Source organism: Lynx canadensis, chromosome D1 (assembly GCF_007474595.2).
Source record: "Lynx canadensis isolate LIC74 chromosome D1, mLynCan4.pri.v2, whole genome shotgun sequence".
NCBI lineage: Eukaryota > Metazoa > Chordata > Mammalia > Carnivora > Felidae > Lynx > Lynx canadensis.
In genome coordinates this window covers 102372325-102391523 of record NC_044312.2, presented here as the reverse complement: position 1 = coordinate 102391523, position 19199 = coordinate 102372325, and the positions used below count along the sequence as shown (strand labels likewise).

At 40.0% G+C, this 19199-nt stretch overlaps 1 protein-coding gene across 1 annotated transcript in view; it reads right to left on the bottom strand.

Moving 5' to 3' along the window:
* Positions 1–19199, bottom strand: part of LOC115525890 (fatty acid desaturase 2-like protein FADS2B) — a 37231-nt gene that overhangs the window by 4609 nt on the left and 13423 nt on the right. Inside the window, exons 4-9 of the mRNA XM_030333299.1 lie at positions 18277–18378; positions 13406–13531; positions 10747–10807; positions 5832–5908; positions 5540–5637; positions 4447–4543 (exon numbers count right to left, since the gene is read on the bottom strand). Coding sequence (XP_030189159.1) covers positions 4447–4543; positions 5540–5637; positions 5832–5908; positions 10747–10807; positions 13406–13531; positions 18277–18378 — 561 coding nt within the window. The remainder of the gene's footprint in view (positions 1–4446; positions 4544–5539; positions 5638–5831; positions 5909–10746; positions 10808–13405; positions 13532–18276; positions 18379–19199) is intronic.

The window sequence follows — 19199 nt, the reverse complement described above, 5'->3', positions numbered from 1 at the left end:
GTTCCCGTTTCTCCACATCCTCGCCAGCATCTATAGTCTCCTGTTTTGTTCATTTTAGCCACTCTGACTGGCGTGAGGTGATATCTGAGTGTGGTTTTGATTTGTATTTTCCTGATGAGGCATGACATTGAGTGTCTTTTCATATGCCTGTTGGCCATCCAGATGTCTCTTTTTTCACTGGGTCTCTGTCTGGTTTAGGAATCAAAGTAATGCTGACTTCATAGAATGAGTCTGGAAGTTTTCCTTCCCTTTCTATTTTTTGGAATAGCTTGAGAAGGATAGGTATTATCTCTGCTTTAAACGTCTGGTAGAATTCCCCAGGGAAGCCATCTGGTCCTGGACTCTTATTTGTTGGGAGATTTTTGATAACTGACTCAATTTCTTCGCTGGTTATGGGTCTGCTCAAGCTTTCTATTTCTTCCTGTTTGAGTTTGGAAGTGTGTGGGTGTTCAGGAATTTGTCCATTTCTTCCAGGTTGTCCAATTTGTTGGCATATAATTTTTCATAGTATTTCCTGATAATTGTTTGTATCTCTGAGGGATTGGTTGTAATAATTCCATTTTCATTCATGATTTTATCTATTTGGGTCATCTCCCTTTTCTTTTTGAGAAGCCTGGCTAGAGGTTTGTCAATTTTGTTTATTTTTATTTTATTTTTTTTTGTTTGATACATATGTTTTTATTTTTTTTAAGAATTTTTTTTTTATGAAATTTATTGACAAATTGGTTTGCATACAACACCCAGTGCTCATCCCAAAAGGTGCCCTCCTCAATACCCATCACCCACCCTCCCCTCCCTCCCACCCCCCATCAACCCTCAGTTTGTTCTCAGTTTTTAACAGTCTCTTATGCTTTGGCTCTCTCCCACTCTAACCTCTTTTTTTTTTTCCTTCCCCTCCCCCATGGGTTCCTGTTAAGTTTCTCAGGATCCACATAAGAGTGAAACCATATGGTATCTGTCCTTCTCTGTATGGCTTATTTCACTTAGCATTACACTCTCCAGTTCCATCCACGTTGCTACAAAAGGCCATATTTCATTTTTTCTCATTGCCACGTAGTATTCCATTGTGTATATAAACCACAATTTCTTTATCCATTCATCAGTTGATGGACATTTAGGCTCTTTCCATAATTTGGCTATTGTTAAGAGTGCTGCTATGAACATTGGGGTACAAGTGCCCCTATGCATCAGTACTCCTGTATCCCTTGGATAAATTCCTAGCAGTGCTATTGCTGGGTCATAGGGTAGGTCTATTTTTAATTTTTTGAGGAACCTCCACACTGCTTTCCAGAGCGGCTGCACCAATTTGCATTCCCACCAACAGTGCAAGAGGGTTCCCGTTTCTCCACATCCTTGCCAGCATCTATAGTCTCCTGGTTTGTTCATTTTGGCCACTCTGACTGGCATGAGGTGATACCTGAGTGTGGTTTTGATTTGTATTTCCCTGATGAGGAGCGACGTGAACATCTTTTCATGTGCCTGTTGGCCATCCGGATGTCTTCTTTAGAGAAGTGTCTATTCATGTTTTCTGCCCATTTCTTCATTGGGTTATTTGTTTTTTGGGTGTGGAGTTTGGTGAGCTCTTTATAGATTTTAGATACTAGCCCTTTGTCCGATATGTCATTTGCAAATATCTTTTCCCATTCCGTTGGTTGCCTTTTAGTTTTGTTGGTTGTTTCCTTTGCTGTGCAGAAGCTTTTTATCTTCATAAGGTCCCAGTAATTCACTTTTGCTTTTAATTCCCTTGCCTTTGGCGATGTGTCGAGTAAGAGATTGCTACGGCTGAGGTCAGAGAGGTCTTTTCCTGCTTTCTCCTCTAAGGTTTTGATGGTTTCCTGTCTCACATTTAGGTCCTTTATCCATTTTGAGTTTATTTTTGTAAATGGTGTGAGAAAGTGGTCTAGTTTCAACCTTCTGCATGTTGCTGTCCAGTTCTCCCAGCACCATTTGTTAAAGAGGCTGTCTTTTTTCCATTGGATGTTCTTTCCTGCTTTGTATGACTATTATATTAAATTCATTTTCTGCTATATTACTGAAATTGTTTTTGATCAGTTTGTTAGCTGGCGCTACTTCCTGGAGTTTCTTTTGAGGAGAATTCTTCCGTTTCATAATTTTGGATAGTCCCTGGAGTGGCAGGGAACTGCAGAGCTCTTCCTCTGTTCTGTCTGGAGTAACTTGCGTTGGTGGGCAGGGCTGCAGTCAGACCTGATGTTTGCCCCCAGACCACCGCTGGGGCCACAGTCAGACTGGTGTGTACCTTATCTTCCCCTCTCCCAGGGGCAGGACTCGCTATGGAGTGGTGTGGCCTCTGTCTGGGCTACTTGCACACTGTCAGGCTTGTGGTACTGCTTCGATGGGATCTGGTGTATTAGCTGGGGTGAATCTGCAAGGTGCACAGGGGCGGGAGGGTCAGACTCAGCTCGCTTTGCCTTTGGTGGTCCGCTGTGGGAGGGGCCCTGTGGCACCAGGAGGGAGGCAGACCTGTTGGAGGCATGGATCTGTAGAAGCACAGCATTGGGTGTTTGCAGGGTGCAAGCAAGTTCCGTGAGGGGAACTGGTTCCCTTTGGAATTTTGGCTGGGGGATGGGTTAGGGAGACGGCACTTCCCAGGACCTTTGTTCCCCACCAAGCTGAGCTGTGTCCTCCAGGGCTCAACAACTCTCCCTCCCGCTTTCCACTCTCCGAGCAGAGCTGTTAGCTTATAACATTCCAGATGTTAAGTCCCACTGGCTGTCCAAACACACTCCGTCCAGCCCCTCTGCTTTTGCAAGCCATACTCAGGGGCTCTGCTTAGCTGGTGGGCTGCCCCTCCACCCTGGCTCCCTCCCGCCAGTCCGCATAGCGCTCACCATCTCTCCGCCCTTCTTACCCTCTTCCGTGGGCCTCTCGTCTATGCTTGGCTCTGGAGAGTCTGTTCTGCTAGTCTTCTGGTGGTTATTGGGGTAAATTAAGCAGATGTGGGTGGAATCTAAGTGATTAGCAGGACGCGGCAAGCCCAGCGTCCTCCTATACCGCCATCTTCCTCAGCAATCTATTCAATGCCGTTTAATTCCAGTTGGGGTTGTTGCCATTTTGAATGTTATTTTCGTGGTTGTTTTATGTCAATGTTTCTCAAAGTGTATTTTGGAGCACCTTAGGGTTCTCTAAGATCCTTTCAGGGGATCTCCAAGCCAAAACTATTTCTAAGACAGCATTTGCCTTTTTAATTTCCAATCTCTCATGCTTGTACACTGGATTTTTTTCCAGAGGCTTCTAAACATGGGATGGCATCATCAGTCTGATGTTTAACATGTATTGGTTTTATTCTTGTTATTTTAGAGTTAATTAATAAATAGGTGTTTTAAAATTCTCAGTTTTAATTTCAAATATAGTAAATATAAATGGATATAACTTACATAGACAAAAGTTCTTTGAGGTTCTCAATAACTCTTAAGAGCATAAGGTGGTCTGTGACCAAAAAGTGAGAACCAATACTCTATGCCCTAAGGGAAGGTCCACTGAATTTGGGAATGAGTTTGGAAAAAGAAGTGGTATAATGACTGGATTTTCCAGTTAATCATGGCATGGCCACTGGAAGGCTTAGGAAGCAGGGGTATTCTGTACTGATCATAACTCTGCTAATCCTTAATAGCATATTCAGAGAGCATACCATATCTTCTCTCTGGGGCTTTCTAGCTATAGAATGAAATGGGGTGAATTTCAGGGTCCTTCTAGGTGTAAACTTAAATGTAATTCTAGGAGCTCAGATTCACTTGAAAGGTTGTGTTCTGTAGGGGACAGGTCAGCAAACATTTCTTATAATGTGATTCTCTCTGATAGTTACTCAGTTTTACTTTTATAGCATGAAATCAATCATAGATAATATGTAAATATAAAAGCATGACTGTTTCCAATAAAATTTAATTTACAAGAACAAGCAGTGAGCTGGATTTGGCTCTTGGACTATAGTTTACTGATTCTTAAATATAAAAAATATTTATTTATTAATTTTGGGAGGGGGGAAGAGAGAGAGCGAGCAGGGGAGGGGCATAGAGAGAGGGAGAGAGAGAGCCTTAAGTCCAATGGGGGCTTGATTCATGAACCATGAGATCATGAACTGAGTCGAAACCAAGAATCATGTGTTCAACTGACTGAGCCACCCAGGAGCCCCTTTACTGACACTTTAGAGCAAAGGCTCTAAAATCAGACTGCCTAGGTTTAAAACCTGATTTATACCACTTATTAACTGTGATGTCATACAAGTTACTCAACTTCTTCATGCCTTAATTTTATCATCTGTAAAGTGGTAATAATCATAGCACCTGTGTTATGTAGTTATATGCAAAGCAGGGGACAGTGCCTGTCTGCTAGCAAGCATTATGTAAGTATAAATTATTATTATCTGAGGTAGCCAGACTCTAAATCAGTATAGTCTGCAGGATCTTCCCCCAGAAACTCCACCATTACCTGAGCGCTGAGCCAGTCCCGGTTCTCCTCTTTGCTCATTCTCATTGGTACGTGGCTCATCTGGGTAACATATGTTACCCAGGGACTTTCGAGAAACCTTTCAGAGAATAAAAGGAGAAAGTGATGACTTCTTGGGGTGCTTCAGTTCCCAACACTGGGCTGGCACAACTGCTGGAAGATCTGGCTGAGCAACTGAGGAAATGGAAGGGAATCAAAGATTCGGATAAAATGGTGGTCATTTGTTTTCCTCTTTGGAGGCCATTTATATGTAGAGATGACACAGTAGACTTTCGGTCACATAACCAATCTTGCAGCCTTTTGGAAGCAGTGACCCCCAAGTTTGTTGCAGCATTTGTGCAAGGATCAAAATATACCTAGAGCATATGCAAAGTGATAGACAGCCTCAGCTTTGCCATCAGATAGAACTTGGCTCAAGTTCTGGTGTGGCACTGCCATTGGCCCTTACTTGCTCTATAACTTTGATAAATGATTTAATCTCTCTGAGATTAATGAAGATGATGCTACCTACATTACAGGGAGGTGCAAGGATTAAGTAATAAATAATGTAAGGTAAATAAAGTAAGATAATGCAGGTAAATCCTTTATAAAAGTGCATGATGCATAGTAGCTGTCAATATCCTTGCTATTATGTAGGGTTTAGAATCATAACGTGAAAGAATGGGAGAGGAATAAATTGGAAGTTGAAGACAGCTATTTAGTTGAGGGCATTTTGGTTTGGGGAATATCTGTAGCCGTAAAATAACATTAAAACTTTTTGTCTTTCCATTATATTTGGCAAGGATTATGGTATCCAGTCAGATTATAATCTAAAGAACTTGGGGATCAGATGGAATTCTGCAACTTGGAATTAAGCATATGGGAATAAAAGGACAAGACTGGGAAAGTTCTTTTTTCCAAAGAACTCTTCTTATTGAACTATTTCAACTTAAAAAAAAAAGTATTTTTGTGAAATGTCTCAGTTACAGAAAGGGCATGGTATCCCAATCTTCTGCTAATCAAAAATATCTCAGATAAGGGAGGTAAGAGGATCATCTAGGTTACAGGAATAAAAAAAAATATTCTGGTTTCTTACTTGACCAAATATATGAGTAATATGGTTCCAAAGATTCCATAGAAAGGGCCAAATGTGATGAAATGGCGGATGTAAAAGCTGCTGACCCAGGCAATGTCCTGCAGAGAAAAGTGATTGACAGTTAAATGCCCTGGACACAATTTCATTTCCCCTTCACTGGTCTAGGGCCCTTTCATGAATTGGCTAAATCTTATGCCTTATTATCCAAGGAAGCTACATCTGGAAGGGGCCAAGCATTTTCATGCCCCTTTTCTACCAGATCTAGCTTCAGATGATAAATCAAATTACTCACCTCCCAATATCTTTGGAGGCACATCACTTTCATGGATTCCAGATTGAAATATACAGGCATGAGGAGGGGGAGCCCAACTGAAAAAGAACACAAAAAGACAGACAGCAAATGAATAGAATGTGATCCCAATGCAAATAAGCAGGAGTCTATCTCCTTAACATGCTACTCCTGGAATGTTGCCCCTGAGAAGGGATGCAAAGTGGAGATCCACAACCACATCCTGGATTCCACGGGGCTCTTTGGGTCTCTGAGGTTGAACCAGGTTTTGGTTCAAGCTCTCAGGACACTAAGGAAGTGGAAACTGAAGATTTGTGTCATTCTTATGGAGGCAACCCAGAAGAGCTTCTGCTGTGAATTTTCAAGCTTTCTCAAGGTCCATGGAATCTGTCAGTCCATCACAATCCTTAGGATTGGGCTCTGTCACAATATGTCAGGGTGGCAGAAACACAGGAGCTGTACTCACTTACTGACCAGATGGTTATTTACCTGCTTCTTCTCCAGGACCAGGGAGGTTGCCTAGAGCACAAAGGAGTGTGTTGGAGTCCTTCTGAGTTTTGACAACTCTGTCCTTGACCAGACTTTAGTTGCATCCTCTTTCTCCGCTATGTCCAACGTTGGCCTCCAGACTCTCAAACTCTACATATTCTTAACACAAATGATTTTGTTTATCCCTCACACTAAGATGCTTGAACAAACGGGAGCATAGTTTCTAACAGCTTAAGGCCATGTGTCTGGAATAACCCCGGCCTCCTTGCAGTTTTGCCTGAGAAAGTTCAACGTTGCCAAATGAATTTACTGTTTGTTCAAGCCAAAACTGACTAGAGACCTCAGATCTCCCTTTTCTTAGACTATTTCTGTTAGAAAACTTACAATTGTAAAATTCTTTCTCTGTCTTTGAGACGGATCTTCGACAACCCAGAAATGTCTTTCTCAAGGAACTGGGAGTCATTCCTTTAATTTTTTTTTCATGCTTATTTATTTTTGAGAGAAAGAGGGACAGAGTGGGAGCGAGGGAGGGGCAGAGAGAGAGGGAGACACAGAATCCAAAGCAGGCTCCAGGCTTCAAGCTGTCAGCACAGAGCCCGATGTGATCACAGACTCACAAACTGTGAGATCATGACCTGATCAAAGTTGGCCGTTTAACTGACTGAGCCACCTGGGCACCCCTGGGAGTCATTCCTTTGAATGAAATCATCCAGGATGGGGCCTGTCTCAGTCTCTCCGTATGGGGGGTGGGAACCTAACTTTCATAAGCACCAGGCAGCAGACACAGATGGCTTAATCACACTGACCAACTCTCCCTCCCACCAAGGTCTCTTGGAAATTTCTTTAACACACCCAGTGTTTAAAAGGTCTCCCACCTTTTGGTTCAGCAGAATTGAGCTGAGTTTATACTGAAACCTTTTCCCTTACTATGGAAACCTGAATATAATCTGTCTTGTCACTTTTAAAAAATTTCCAGTTCTGTTTCTCTTTGACAGTTTGAGCATGATTTACTTGTACCTGAGATGCTAAGTTGGCATTTGAAGGAAAAAGACATAATGAAACAGCTCCAAAAGGCAGAGAGTTTTGTGAAGTGGGCTTCGTGTAGTGAATCCACAGCATTCATTCATTCCTCATTAGCTAAGGGCATATTGCAGCACTACAGACAGGGTAGAAAGTTCAGAAAAGCAATTCCAACAGCTTTTATTATGTGAACACACTGCTGGTTAGCCTGGAGAGCAGCTACCTTTCAAAATGGGGCACTGATGTCTTCATTCCTCTTTTTGGTCATGCAGAAAAAGAGAGGGTGACTTTCATAGAATGAGGTTGCAGAATTCCAGCAGTGGAAAGGACAGCAGTGGGAATTCACCTCCTTACCTCAAAAATAAGCCCACAGGCCATCCTGGTCAAGCATGTTACAAATGACTACTGGTGCCCAACATTGAGCAAATCAGATAAACTGCAACCCCATAACCATTGGCATTTGGGACTAATTTCTTTTTTTTTAATATATTTATTTATTTAATTAAGTTAATTAATTATTTAATTAAGTTAATTAATTAATTAGCTAACTTTGTGTAATGGAATGTAATTTTTACTTTGTGAATGGAGTGTAATTTTTAAAATATAATTTATTGTCAAGATGGTTTCCATACAACACCCAGTGCTCTTCCCAACAAGTGCCCTCCTCAGTGCCCATCACCTATTTCCCCTCTCCCCCACCCCCCATCAACCCTCAGTTTGTTCCCTGTCTCTTATGGTTTGCCTCCTTCACTCTCTGTTTGTAACTAATTTTTCCCCTTCCCCTCCCCCATGGTCTTCTGTTAAGTTTCTCAGGATCTACATAAGAGTGAAAACATACGGTATCTCTGTCTTTCTCTGTATGGCTTATTTCACTTAGCATAACACTCTCCAGTTCCATCCACGTTGCTACAAAAGGCCAGATTTCATTCTTTCTCATTGCCAAGTAGTACTCCATTGTGTATATAAACCACAATTTCTTTATCCATTCATCAGTTGATGGACATTTGGGCTCTTTCCGTAATTTGGCTATTGTTGAAAGTGCAGGGCCAGATAATTTCTTGTTGTTAGGGGCTGTCTTGTGCATTGTAGGGCATTTAACAGAACCACTGGCTCCCTGGGTGCCAGTATCATCTTTCCCTTCCACTGTGTTGTCCCAACAGGGCAGTATTGTTTCTGGTTGAGAGCTACTGATCTATAGGAAATGTTTGGGAACTTCTGATTTTGTCTTATGTCTCAAACTGTAAGCATATGTTTTAGGTGGGCATATTTTGGAGTTCCATGAAAACATTTTTTTTTGAGCTGTCATGAATTTGATTTTGGTTAAGAGGAAAGCATTTTTGCTTATGATATTTTTTAAATCTTTTTTTAAAATTATTTATTCACTTCTGAGAGAGAGAGAGTGAGAGAGAGAGAGAGACAGAGAGAGAGCACAATCAGGGGAGGGGCAGAGAGAGAGGGAGACACAGAAGCAGGCTCCAGGCTCAGAGCTGTCAGCACAGAGCCGGATGTGGGGCTCAAACTCACAAACTGTGAGATCATGACCTGAGCTGAAGTCGGATGCTTAACTGACTAAGCCACCCATTGATAGATTGCTATTTATCAATATCAGAATTATGTAGCTACCCTATTTTCTTTCAGCTTGAACCCACACTCAGATCTATTTATATATATTCATACATACATATGATTTTCACTACATTGGGTGCAACTATCATAAAAGATTTCCAGTGACTTGTGTTTATAAAGTGGGAGTTTAAACATTTGCAGGTTTACTGAAATTCAGAAGTTGACTAGAAATACCACTGTACTCTCCAGGTAGAAACTGAACAGTGTTCTAGGTCTTAACAGTTATGCTCTTCTTGAAAGCTTTTTGGTATAAATGACAGCAGTTTAGAAATTAAAAACCCTTTACCTTACAAAATACACTTTGATTGATGGAAGATTTCCTTTGTGTTTTAAAACATCTTTACACATGAAAAGATGCTCAACGTCACTCCTCATCAGGGAAATACAAATCAAAACCACACTCAGATATCACCTCACCCCAGTCAGAGTAGCTAAAATGAACAAATCAGGAGACTATAGATGCTGGAGAGGATGTGGAGAAACGGGGACCCTCTTGCACTGTTGGTGGGATTGCAAACTGGTGCAACTGCTCTGGAAAACAGTGTGGAGATTCCTCAAAAAATTTAAAATAGATCTACCCTATGACAGAGCAATAGCACCGCTAGGAAGTTACCCAAGGGATACAGGAGTGCTGATGCATAGGGGCACTTGTACCCCAATGTTTATAGCACTTTCAACAATAGCCAAATTAGGGAAAGAGCCTAAGTGTCCATCAACTGACAAATAGATAAAGAAATTGTGGTTTATGTATACAATGGAATACTACATGGGAATGAGAAAGAATGAAATCTGGCCTTTTGTAGCAACTTGGATGGAACTGGAGAGTGTTATGCTAAGTGAAATAAGTCATACAGAGAAAGACAGATACCATATGTTTTCACTCTTACGTGGATCCTGAGAAACTTAACAGAAGAAGACCATGGGGAGGGGAAGCAGAAAAAAAAAAGAGAGGGAGGGAGGCAAACCATAAGAGACTCTTAAAAACTGAGAATAAACTGAGGGTTGATGGGGGGTGGGAGGGAGGGGAAAGTGGGTGATGAGCACTGAGGAGGGCACTGGTTGGGATGAGCACTGGGTGTTGTATGGAAACGAATTGGACAATAAATTTCATATTAAAAAAACTAAACAAAAACCATCTTTACCGCTGATTGTTCAAATATTGGCTTTCTGTAAAAAAATTATGTTAAATTTAGACTGTACTACGGTATCAATAAATTTTTCTGCTTGGTCAGTTTTAATTACCTTAAAAACCAAAATATGTACATACATACATACATACATACATACATATATGTCTCTGTCCACTAAAATATCTTCTGCAACTTTATGTGGGCCATTGGAGCAACCATCTTTCTCTCACACAGTAGCTCTCAGGTGCCTTTTATTCCTAAGTATCTACATCTTATGGCTTCATAATGTCAATGCTTTGGCATTCTTTTCCTATTTCTCTTTCCTCCCTATCCAAATACCACTATTCTTTTATTCTGGACAGGTGTTTAGTTTTTCTATTATAGTCTCAGATGCAAGGCTCCTTGATTGACTTCCATCCCTCCTGAAGCATCCCATGAGGTGCACATTAAAATTAAACTGCCTATTTGCTTTCCAATTTTTCCTTTTCAGATGTTTGTCCCCAGGAAGTCTGAAATATGACATGACGCTTTTCCAAGTCACAATAAGACACGGGCTGGTCTCTCTGTGAGAGCATTGCTGTTGTGCCGTCTGGCTTGAACAGCTTGCTTCAGGGACATGGGATGATAAGGAAAGTGGCTCCAACGAGACTCACCCATGTAGAAATACAGGTGCTGCTTTTCATAGTCGATGTACTTGATTTTCATCTTGCCAAACTGAAAGGAGAGAGCATAAAACTAAAATAAGAGACAATACTTGTGGTCATTAATGCTCAAGAACATTGCTGTGTGTGTGTGTGTGTGTGTGTGTGTGTGTGTGTGTTTAAAATCTCTATGGAAAGAGCCACATGGTCAGAATTTGTTGGCTGTCACACTTGAGGCACTAGAAGAACCAGAACTGGAATAAGAGGAAATATTGCAGCATCATTTTGCTTTAATTAAATGTGGGTAATTCTTACATTTGACTATGGGGATTGTGATTTTTAAAAAAAATTCCCATGGAAGCCATTTTGAAAATTTTTTGTCCTTCTATGGAGTGGAGTGGTGACCAAAAGGGAATATTTCTGATGAGTTTTTCTAGCTTCTCTTAACTATGGTGTTTAAAATTCTGCTTGAAGCTCAGTCTCCATGTCCATTCATTCTTTCAACAGATCTTTATCAAATGGTAATATGATAAAAGATTCAGACATTGTCCTTCTTATCTGTCCCATCTTTCCTCCTTTGTGTTCTCATTATGGATGTCACACTGTGATGAACTATTTCTAAGGTGTAATGATATTACATAAAATCTTAATGCTGGGAATTTGATTAATTATCTAGGAATCTCCTTAGTTAATTTAGTCTGTGCTCAGTGCATAAGGACAGCAAATAGTCTGAGGGGAGGCATAGAGGTAATGGTTATATATCCTAGTAAACATACAATAAATGTTTAGTTGAATGAATGAAAATGAAGATTTATGTCTGCTCTATATTTTTACTGTATGTTCACTTGGACACAACACTATGGGCATTGTTTGATTTCTGCCTCTCCTCCATTTTGTTGATACCTCCCTTCCTGCATATAGACTTCTTTTCATATTTGTATAGTAGGGTTGATCTTTCCTTCTTTTAGTGTCATAGATAAAAAGAAATAGCATGTTGATGATGTAATAAGAGCTATTTGCAATTCCTCTCAAACCTCCAGATTTTTAAGTAGTGGGAAACATGGGGAAAAGAGCAGGTGGAAATTCCTGGGAGCTGGCACACCTAGATGGAGGACTGCTTTTGAGTCTCACTCCAAAGGAGGGCTGTAAGTCTTCCAGAACATGATCACAGGACCTGGAAAGTAGAATGTTTGAACAAAATGGTAGAAAAATTGGCAGTAAAGTGAGATGGAAGGAAAATTTCAGGGCTCACCAGAACTATTTTTTAAAAATGTAAACAACTGAATTTTAGAGTTTAAATAATTTCAAGCAATGTCTCAGACAGTAGCTCTGAAACTCTATTACATGGAACCCTAAGGTCTAGGGACATGTCCCAAGAGCAGCTATAAAACTTAGGAGGTGACCTCCATCATTTGTGAAGAGACAGCATGTATACTGAACATAGCCTTAAGGAGGTACTTTGGGGAGGGGCAGCCTGCTTCATAAAATTCAGTTAAGACAAATCCTTCTTGCTCTGTGGGGATGATTAGAGAAATCAAAGTATCACACTTTTGTTGATGAGCGTAGGAGTCCACAAACATCAGAGAAGTCCAACTTATTTGTGGAGCCATTGTCAAAAGCAACTGATTTGTGATCACAGCCAGAGATTTTTTTTAAGTCTAGTCAAGGGATTTGTTTCCTAATTCAGCTGGAGAAGAAGGTGCAGTCTTCTGAATCTGGGAAAACTTATTTTTAAAAAGTTGCACAATTTTTGGTTTATGTAGCCCAAAGTGCAGGCAGCAACTGACAGAACTACATTCTCAATAAAACTCCTTAGTTGTTTTAGGAAATAGCAGCCTCTTTCTAAGCACCTGACTCTCAGGATCTACCATTTCTCCAGAGGGGGGAGACCTTTCTGTAGTTACCCTTGTACCTCCTTCTTTGAAGTAAGACTTTCTCCTAAAACATTTGGTAATAGTCCTTTACATGATGATTTTAAGTTGTGTTTAAAAAAATCAACTGACAAATTCCAGAGTTGATTTTTTTCTCTCCTTTCTCTATTGTTTAACAAGTCCAAATGAGAGGTGAGATGTCTAAGTATCATACAAAGCACTTGAGCTGTGGCTCATGTATAAATGAACCAAATGAACACAAACTAAAAAACACTAGTACAGCCTCTTCTCACTGAGCTAGAATTAGTTGAGATAACTAGTTATTCAGATACTTGTGATTTAGTGCTTATTGAATATACTGACATGTTTTTCTTCGAGAGAATGAATGTCTCCATATCCTCGTTAAATTTTGGAGAGTCATTGCCAGCTTCAGTCATCTGGTTTCACTACTTAACAGCAACTTATGTTGCCTCTGTTGTAGTGGTGACCACTGGGCAGGGATCTGTTTGTCTCCAGGATTGCTCAAGCAGGGTAATACAAGTTACCATATTTCCTTCCATAGGAGGTTGGCGGCGTGTCATTTAAGACCATAGAATCACATGCTCCACATTTCCTTCTGTTTGTACAGCCTCAAATTCAGTTATTTCATGTGTATATCCTGGACTCAAAGAAGGAGACATGCTCTGAGAAGGTGCTTGAAGTGGGAACCCCCAGCTCCATCTTTCTGGGACAAGACCATAGACATTTCCAGGAATCACTTTTGGGAACATTTCTTAAGTGCTCAGGAGTCCTAAACATACCTTGACAGGTTGCAATTCTCCAAGCAGGAAAAGTGCACCCATATCAATATCTGGGTCTTTGGGGTGGATGTTTGTTTTTACATGATGTTGGAAGTGTCGGTGATTCCACCAGGATGTTGACAGGCCCTGAGGAGAAGAGAGGGTTCATTAGCTGCAAGATTTCTCTCCTGGGATGTCCTTCGCTCTCAGAGTTTTCTGCATGCATCTCCAAAGTCAAAGTAAGATATCTGAGCTTCTGGAACTTATTCCCTGACTGCTGGGTCACAGAATGGCCCATTGGACAGAGCCTTTCAAAGCCTACTATCAAATAATCATGGGATTCAGGAACACAAATTCAGGAAAATTCATAAAATTCACAAAAACCTGTTCAGATGAAATGTTTTTCCATCCTTTTTTTGGGGGGGGGAATCCTCATTTTAAAAATTCTGAAGATAAGTAGGACAGAGAAAATTCTTATTTTACAAATAAAGAAAACTCATCTCTAAAACTTCAATTAGCTCTTGGGGTAAAATGGTCCTAGGAATCCTGCTTTCATGAATATTTAAATGAATCATGGATCTGAAATTATCTTGTAGGGGGCTTGGCTCACATTACTGCATGTTCAGGCTTCCATGATCTCATATAAAGATAAATGAGAATAAAAATAATTCAATTGGCTCTGAGCTCAAATCATCTCTGATTAGGTTGTTTGTGATTTTCTCTCTCTCAATGACAGTGTGAAAGTTTTAATAGAGGAAGGATTTGGAAGCACATCAATATGGTTTCATATCCTGGATGTATAAATACTGCTTTGTGGTTTGGGTAAATTTCACCCTCTTTGAGCCTGTATTCCATCTGCAGTAAATATGATATCATGACATTTACTTCCATGGGTTGTTTGGGGGAGACAAGAGATGATGTATGTAAAATGTTGGCATATTGAGAAATTCAATTTCCTCTCCTTTCCCCTATTGCATAAATTATTACATAAGAATAAAGAGTATTTGTTTTTTATTGCATATTTGACATCTGTCAATAGCTGGCCTAAACATGTTTTACATTTTCACAGTCCAATATGATAGCTACGAGCTACACGCTGGTTATTGAGCACTTGAAGTGTAACTAGTCAAATTAAGATGAGCAGTATGTGTGTAATATTGGATTTTGAGACTCGGAATGAAAAAAGGAGAGTAAAATATCATATTAAAATTTTTTATATTGATTACATGTAGAAATGATAATAATTTTGAACATATATATATATATATATATATATGGTGATAAAGTTATCTTTTGAAATGTTGTTGTTAGATAATTTAAAATGATTTATGTCATTTTAATGCGGCTTGCATTATATTTCTGTTGGACTATGCGGATCTGGACACTACGTCCATGGTTGAGGGGGATGGGCATGTTTGAAAATCTGCAAGTGTTAGCACTGCCTTCCATAGTCCTTGTTGTAGAGTCCTCTCTTAGCAAACCCCTGGTGACCCCACCTCTCAGAAGCAATAGTATCTTTTCACCTCTAACACTCCCTACCATCCTTGTAGTGGAATCTCTCTTCCTCCATCCCACATCTGTCTGCTAAATCTCATGCGTGAAAGGAAAATCACTTTTCAAACATTTCTTTTGCATGTCTCATGATATGTCAAACTGAACTTGTACTCATCAATTTTTACTCCCCCTATGGGGTCCTCATTGCACTCTGCTCTTCTTGCATCTGACTGCATACCACCCACTCACTTTTACAGTTATGCACTTGCTCTTTTCATTATTTATTTTAAAGTACATCCCATGCATCAGACACTGAAACAAGCATTTGGAATATAGAGTTAGACATGATAAAATGGGGTTCCCATACTTATGAAACATACAACCTATGGGAGCAATAGACAAACAAGGACACTGCAATAATTGTTAATTAAATCCTTTGAGAACCAACATTTTAACTGTACTCTTGCAGTCAATGACTATCTGTGGAAGTTGGTAATAGGAGAGACAAATTTTGATTCATGATAGGTCAGGGAGAAGATCTTGACAACTCAAGGTCCTGGAATTTAGAACAGTGATGGGAGTAATTGTGATCTAAAGCAGCTGGCTCTACCCTTACCCCTTGGTCTGGAAGCCACAATTACTGGAGGCAAGGGATAGGGTGATCCAGCTGGAAGTGAAGATTATCAGCTACCTGCAAATAGGCTGCCCCTGCACCCAATTCCATACAGAAACCACTCTAGGTCATTCCTCATTTCCAAGTTAGGTGCTTTCTTGGTGCATTATAAGAAATCCAAACTTTGGCCTGAAGCCTTTTTTTTTTTTTTTTTTTTTTTTGGCTTGAATTCAAAGCCCTGCTACTGGGTATGCGTGGCCTTGGGCAATTTCCTCATCTGTGGAATGGATGAGAAAAATATTAAAGGAAATAACATGCTTCACACCCCTCCCCCAAAATTATTTTAGGATGTAGTCCTGGAAAGAGGATAGGCCAGATTTTTAAGGCAGGTCTTTTTTTTTTTTATTTTTTTTTTATTTATTTTTTTTTTCCAACGTTTATTTATTTTTGGGACAGAGAGAGACAGAGCATGAACGGGGGAGGGGCAGAGAGAGAGGGAGACACAGAATCGGAAACAGGCTCCAGGCTCTGAGCCATCAGCCCAGAGCCTGACGCGGGGCTCAAACTCACGGACCGCGAGATCGTGACCTGGCTGAAGTTGGACGCTCAACCGACTGCGCCACCCAGGCGCCCCTTAAGGCAGGTCTTAATATCAAATACTCTGTCTCTTTGTCCCTAGTATAATCCTTGATTCTTGATTCTTATAGTTTTCAAACTGTGCATGCTGCATCTTGGGAGGGGGCATTGAAAAATATGCTACAGGGAGCCCATCTTGATTTGAACATTGCACAAAAGTCCAAAATATGCGCAGAAATTTCATGGTATACTTTCAGAAGCACTCTTTTATTGCACAAACACTGCAAAGATCAGGCATACACAATTACTAGCACAGCTATTGAGTGAAAATTCCAAAAAAAAAACTCCGCCCAAAAACCCCTCAGGGCAAGAGTAAAATGATAGTAAGTCAAGTTTTGAAATTTAAAATTGTGATGTATGTAGAAGGTGACGTTGTTGCTGTTTATATTACAATTTTCTTTGCTGCCTCCCTCCTGTCCACCTTTCCTTCCTACAGGTAGTTTGAAGCCTACACTCATTTTGCTCACAAATCACTGGTTTTATCTGCAAAAAGGTAGAGTATACTCAATTTGCTTTTAGAGCATTTCCTATTTATTTACTCCGTTCATGAGTCATCAAGGTTATATTCATTTCAACTAGTGCAAAATTGTTTCTGGCAACATAATTTATATAGAGAGAGCTGTGTACAAAGTTGGACAAGTGGGAAAGCAGTGATTTTTTTTTTAAAGGACCAGCAAGGGTGGAGCTTGAAATATTACTTATACTGGCATCAAGTCAACTGTCAATTACCTCCAAGACACATGAGTCTTTCTTTTCCTCTGACTTCCTCAAAAGGAATTACCTTAATTCTCACCAGGACGTAAGAAACTGTTTTTGCTTTTATTCTGTGGTAAACATTTCTGACTGGATACAGAAACACTTTGTCAATCAAGCATGAGTAGGAAGAGGGCAGAACTGTGTACCTATAGAAATTTTCGAGTTAAATGAAACTTATCACATAAAATGACAATTTTAATCATTCTAACCATTTTGAGGAACAGACTTAATTCTAATATGAATCCAGATCCAACTCTGTGTTACTTAATCTACTTAAGCTTAGTTTGCCCAACTGGAAAGAGGGTTGATAAGACTTATTTTAAGTATCTTTCAGTTCAATATAAAACCACTGTGTTAAGGCAAAACAAGTAGGCTCTGAGTCAGTGCTTAGGAGTTTTTCCTAAAATGAGCTGCCTTGAATGCAAGATTTGGCTTAATGGATGGCTCAGAGGCATTTTCCCCCATCCGGGCCAGAGTACATAGTCACTAAATCCTAGAATGTCATAGAAAAACAGACATCCTGTTTAACTTCCTAATATTAAAGATGAGAACACTGAGAGTCAGAGATAGAATATGACTCAGTCAAGATCAAACAGGAAGCCTTGTCAAGTCAGAGCTAAAACCCAGTCTTGGCAGTCCTGTACTGTTACCTTGGTTCATCCATCCATCCATCTATCCATCCATCCACTCAACAAATGCTATTGAAGACCTACTCTATGTGCCAGGTACTCTGCTAGGTGTTGCACTGCAGTGGCTCATAGAACAAAGCACCTGCCCTCCTGGAGTTTGGGCAGGGGGAGACAAGACCAACTGCCATCATCACCACTGCATTTTCCACCAGTCTGGGATTTACAGTCCTTGACTCTTGAACAGTGCCATCTGACCTTTCTTGTCCACTCTTTCTCTTTTTCTTCACTTTTATCTCTTCTGCATCCTTCCCTTTATTTCATCATAGCCTTATCCTTCCAAGACTAATCAGGCTTGCTGAATTCCTGTTGCTTCCCAGCAGTAAATGTTTAGACTTCTTCTAAGAACATTCCCATTCATGATTTTACAGAGCACCTCTTCATTTATAAAGGCACAATCCTCCTGTGTGGTGGTTTTTTAATGGGATGACAAGGATTGGCTAAAGAGTTTTTTAAGGTAAGAAAAACTGTTGGAACTTCCTAAATAAAAATAAAGCTTTCCTTATAAAAAATTAAAATCTTAATTTTAGCATATATATTACAATGTCATATTACATATTAGTATGTATGTAATATCTACATTGTTAGCATATTTATGAATCTATTTGTGCACAAACATTTTTTACTAATATGACTGCACAAACAAACGTGGTAACCATTGTCTTAGGAGCATGAGAATCCCATCATGCTCCATGAACATCCTGTACCTTGCAATGACTCATCATAAGTTTTTGCATCAGGTGGTTCCATTTGGACTTCGTAAATATGGAAAGGTGTCCCAAGTCATGTTGCAGATATGAACTCTGACCCTAGAAGAGATGAAATTGTTGTTAAAGAAGTTGAGGAGTCAAGAGGAAATTAATAAATGAGCTCACTCATAGATTCAAAGCCCATAGGAGAAGAATGGTGGGGGATCTTATCTGGCTCCAAGCCAAGTTCACTTCCTATTTCTTACACATTGTGTTCTTTCCCACTAGTGTGCCTTTGTGCATGGGGTTCTGTCAGTATAGAACATTTTCCTTGTCACTGTCAAAATCTTCCAGCGAAGAGTAGAAAGGGTATGGCCTTTGGAGTCAGGAAGATTTGGATTCTAAATCATTCTTCACCATGTATGTGTTGCACAGATCTTGGCAAATTACTCAGTAGCTCCAAACCTCAGCTCTTCACCTGCTAAGTAGGGATAATAGCATTTTACTCATGGACTGTTGGGCAACTTAAATACCTACAAAGTGCTTGGCTTATGCTAAGTACCAAACAAATGTTTCCTTTCCAGTTTCCAAAAGAATTGCTTTTCAAGGAATAAAGCAAGTTGACTTTACAAAAAAAAAAAAATTAACATACATCCTGGAATTAACATTGACATTAATTTTCCATAAAACCTTCTACACTTATTCCAATGAGAATTAAATGCCTCTTTCTGCTACAACAGCACGTTTGTTCCTGTCCTTGGCATTAATGTCATTCTGTCATGTTGTATGTTTACAAGTTTGAACGTGAATCTCTCCCACTGAAAGACTCTTTACCCAAGAGCAGGAACCAGGTGCATTTTCCTTCATGTCCGCAATGCAGTGTTGCACTCACAGAAAGCCATGTTTAGAGATTCACACATCATTTAACAAAGATTGATCAG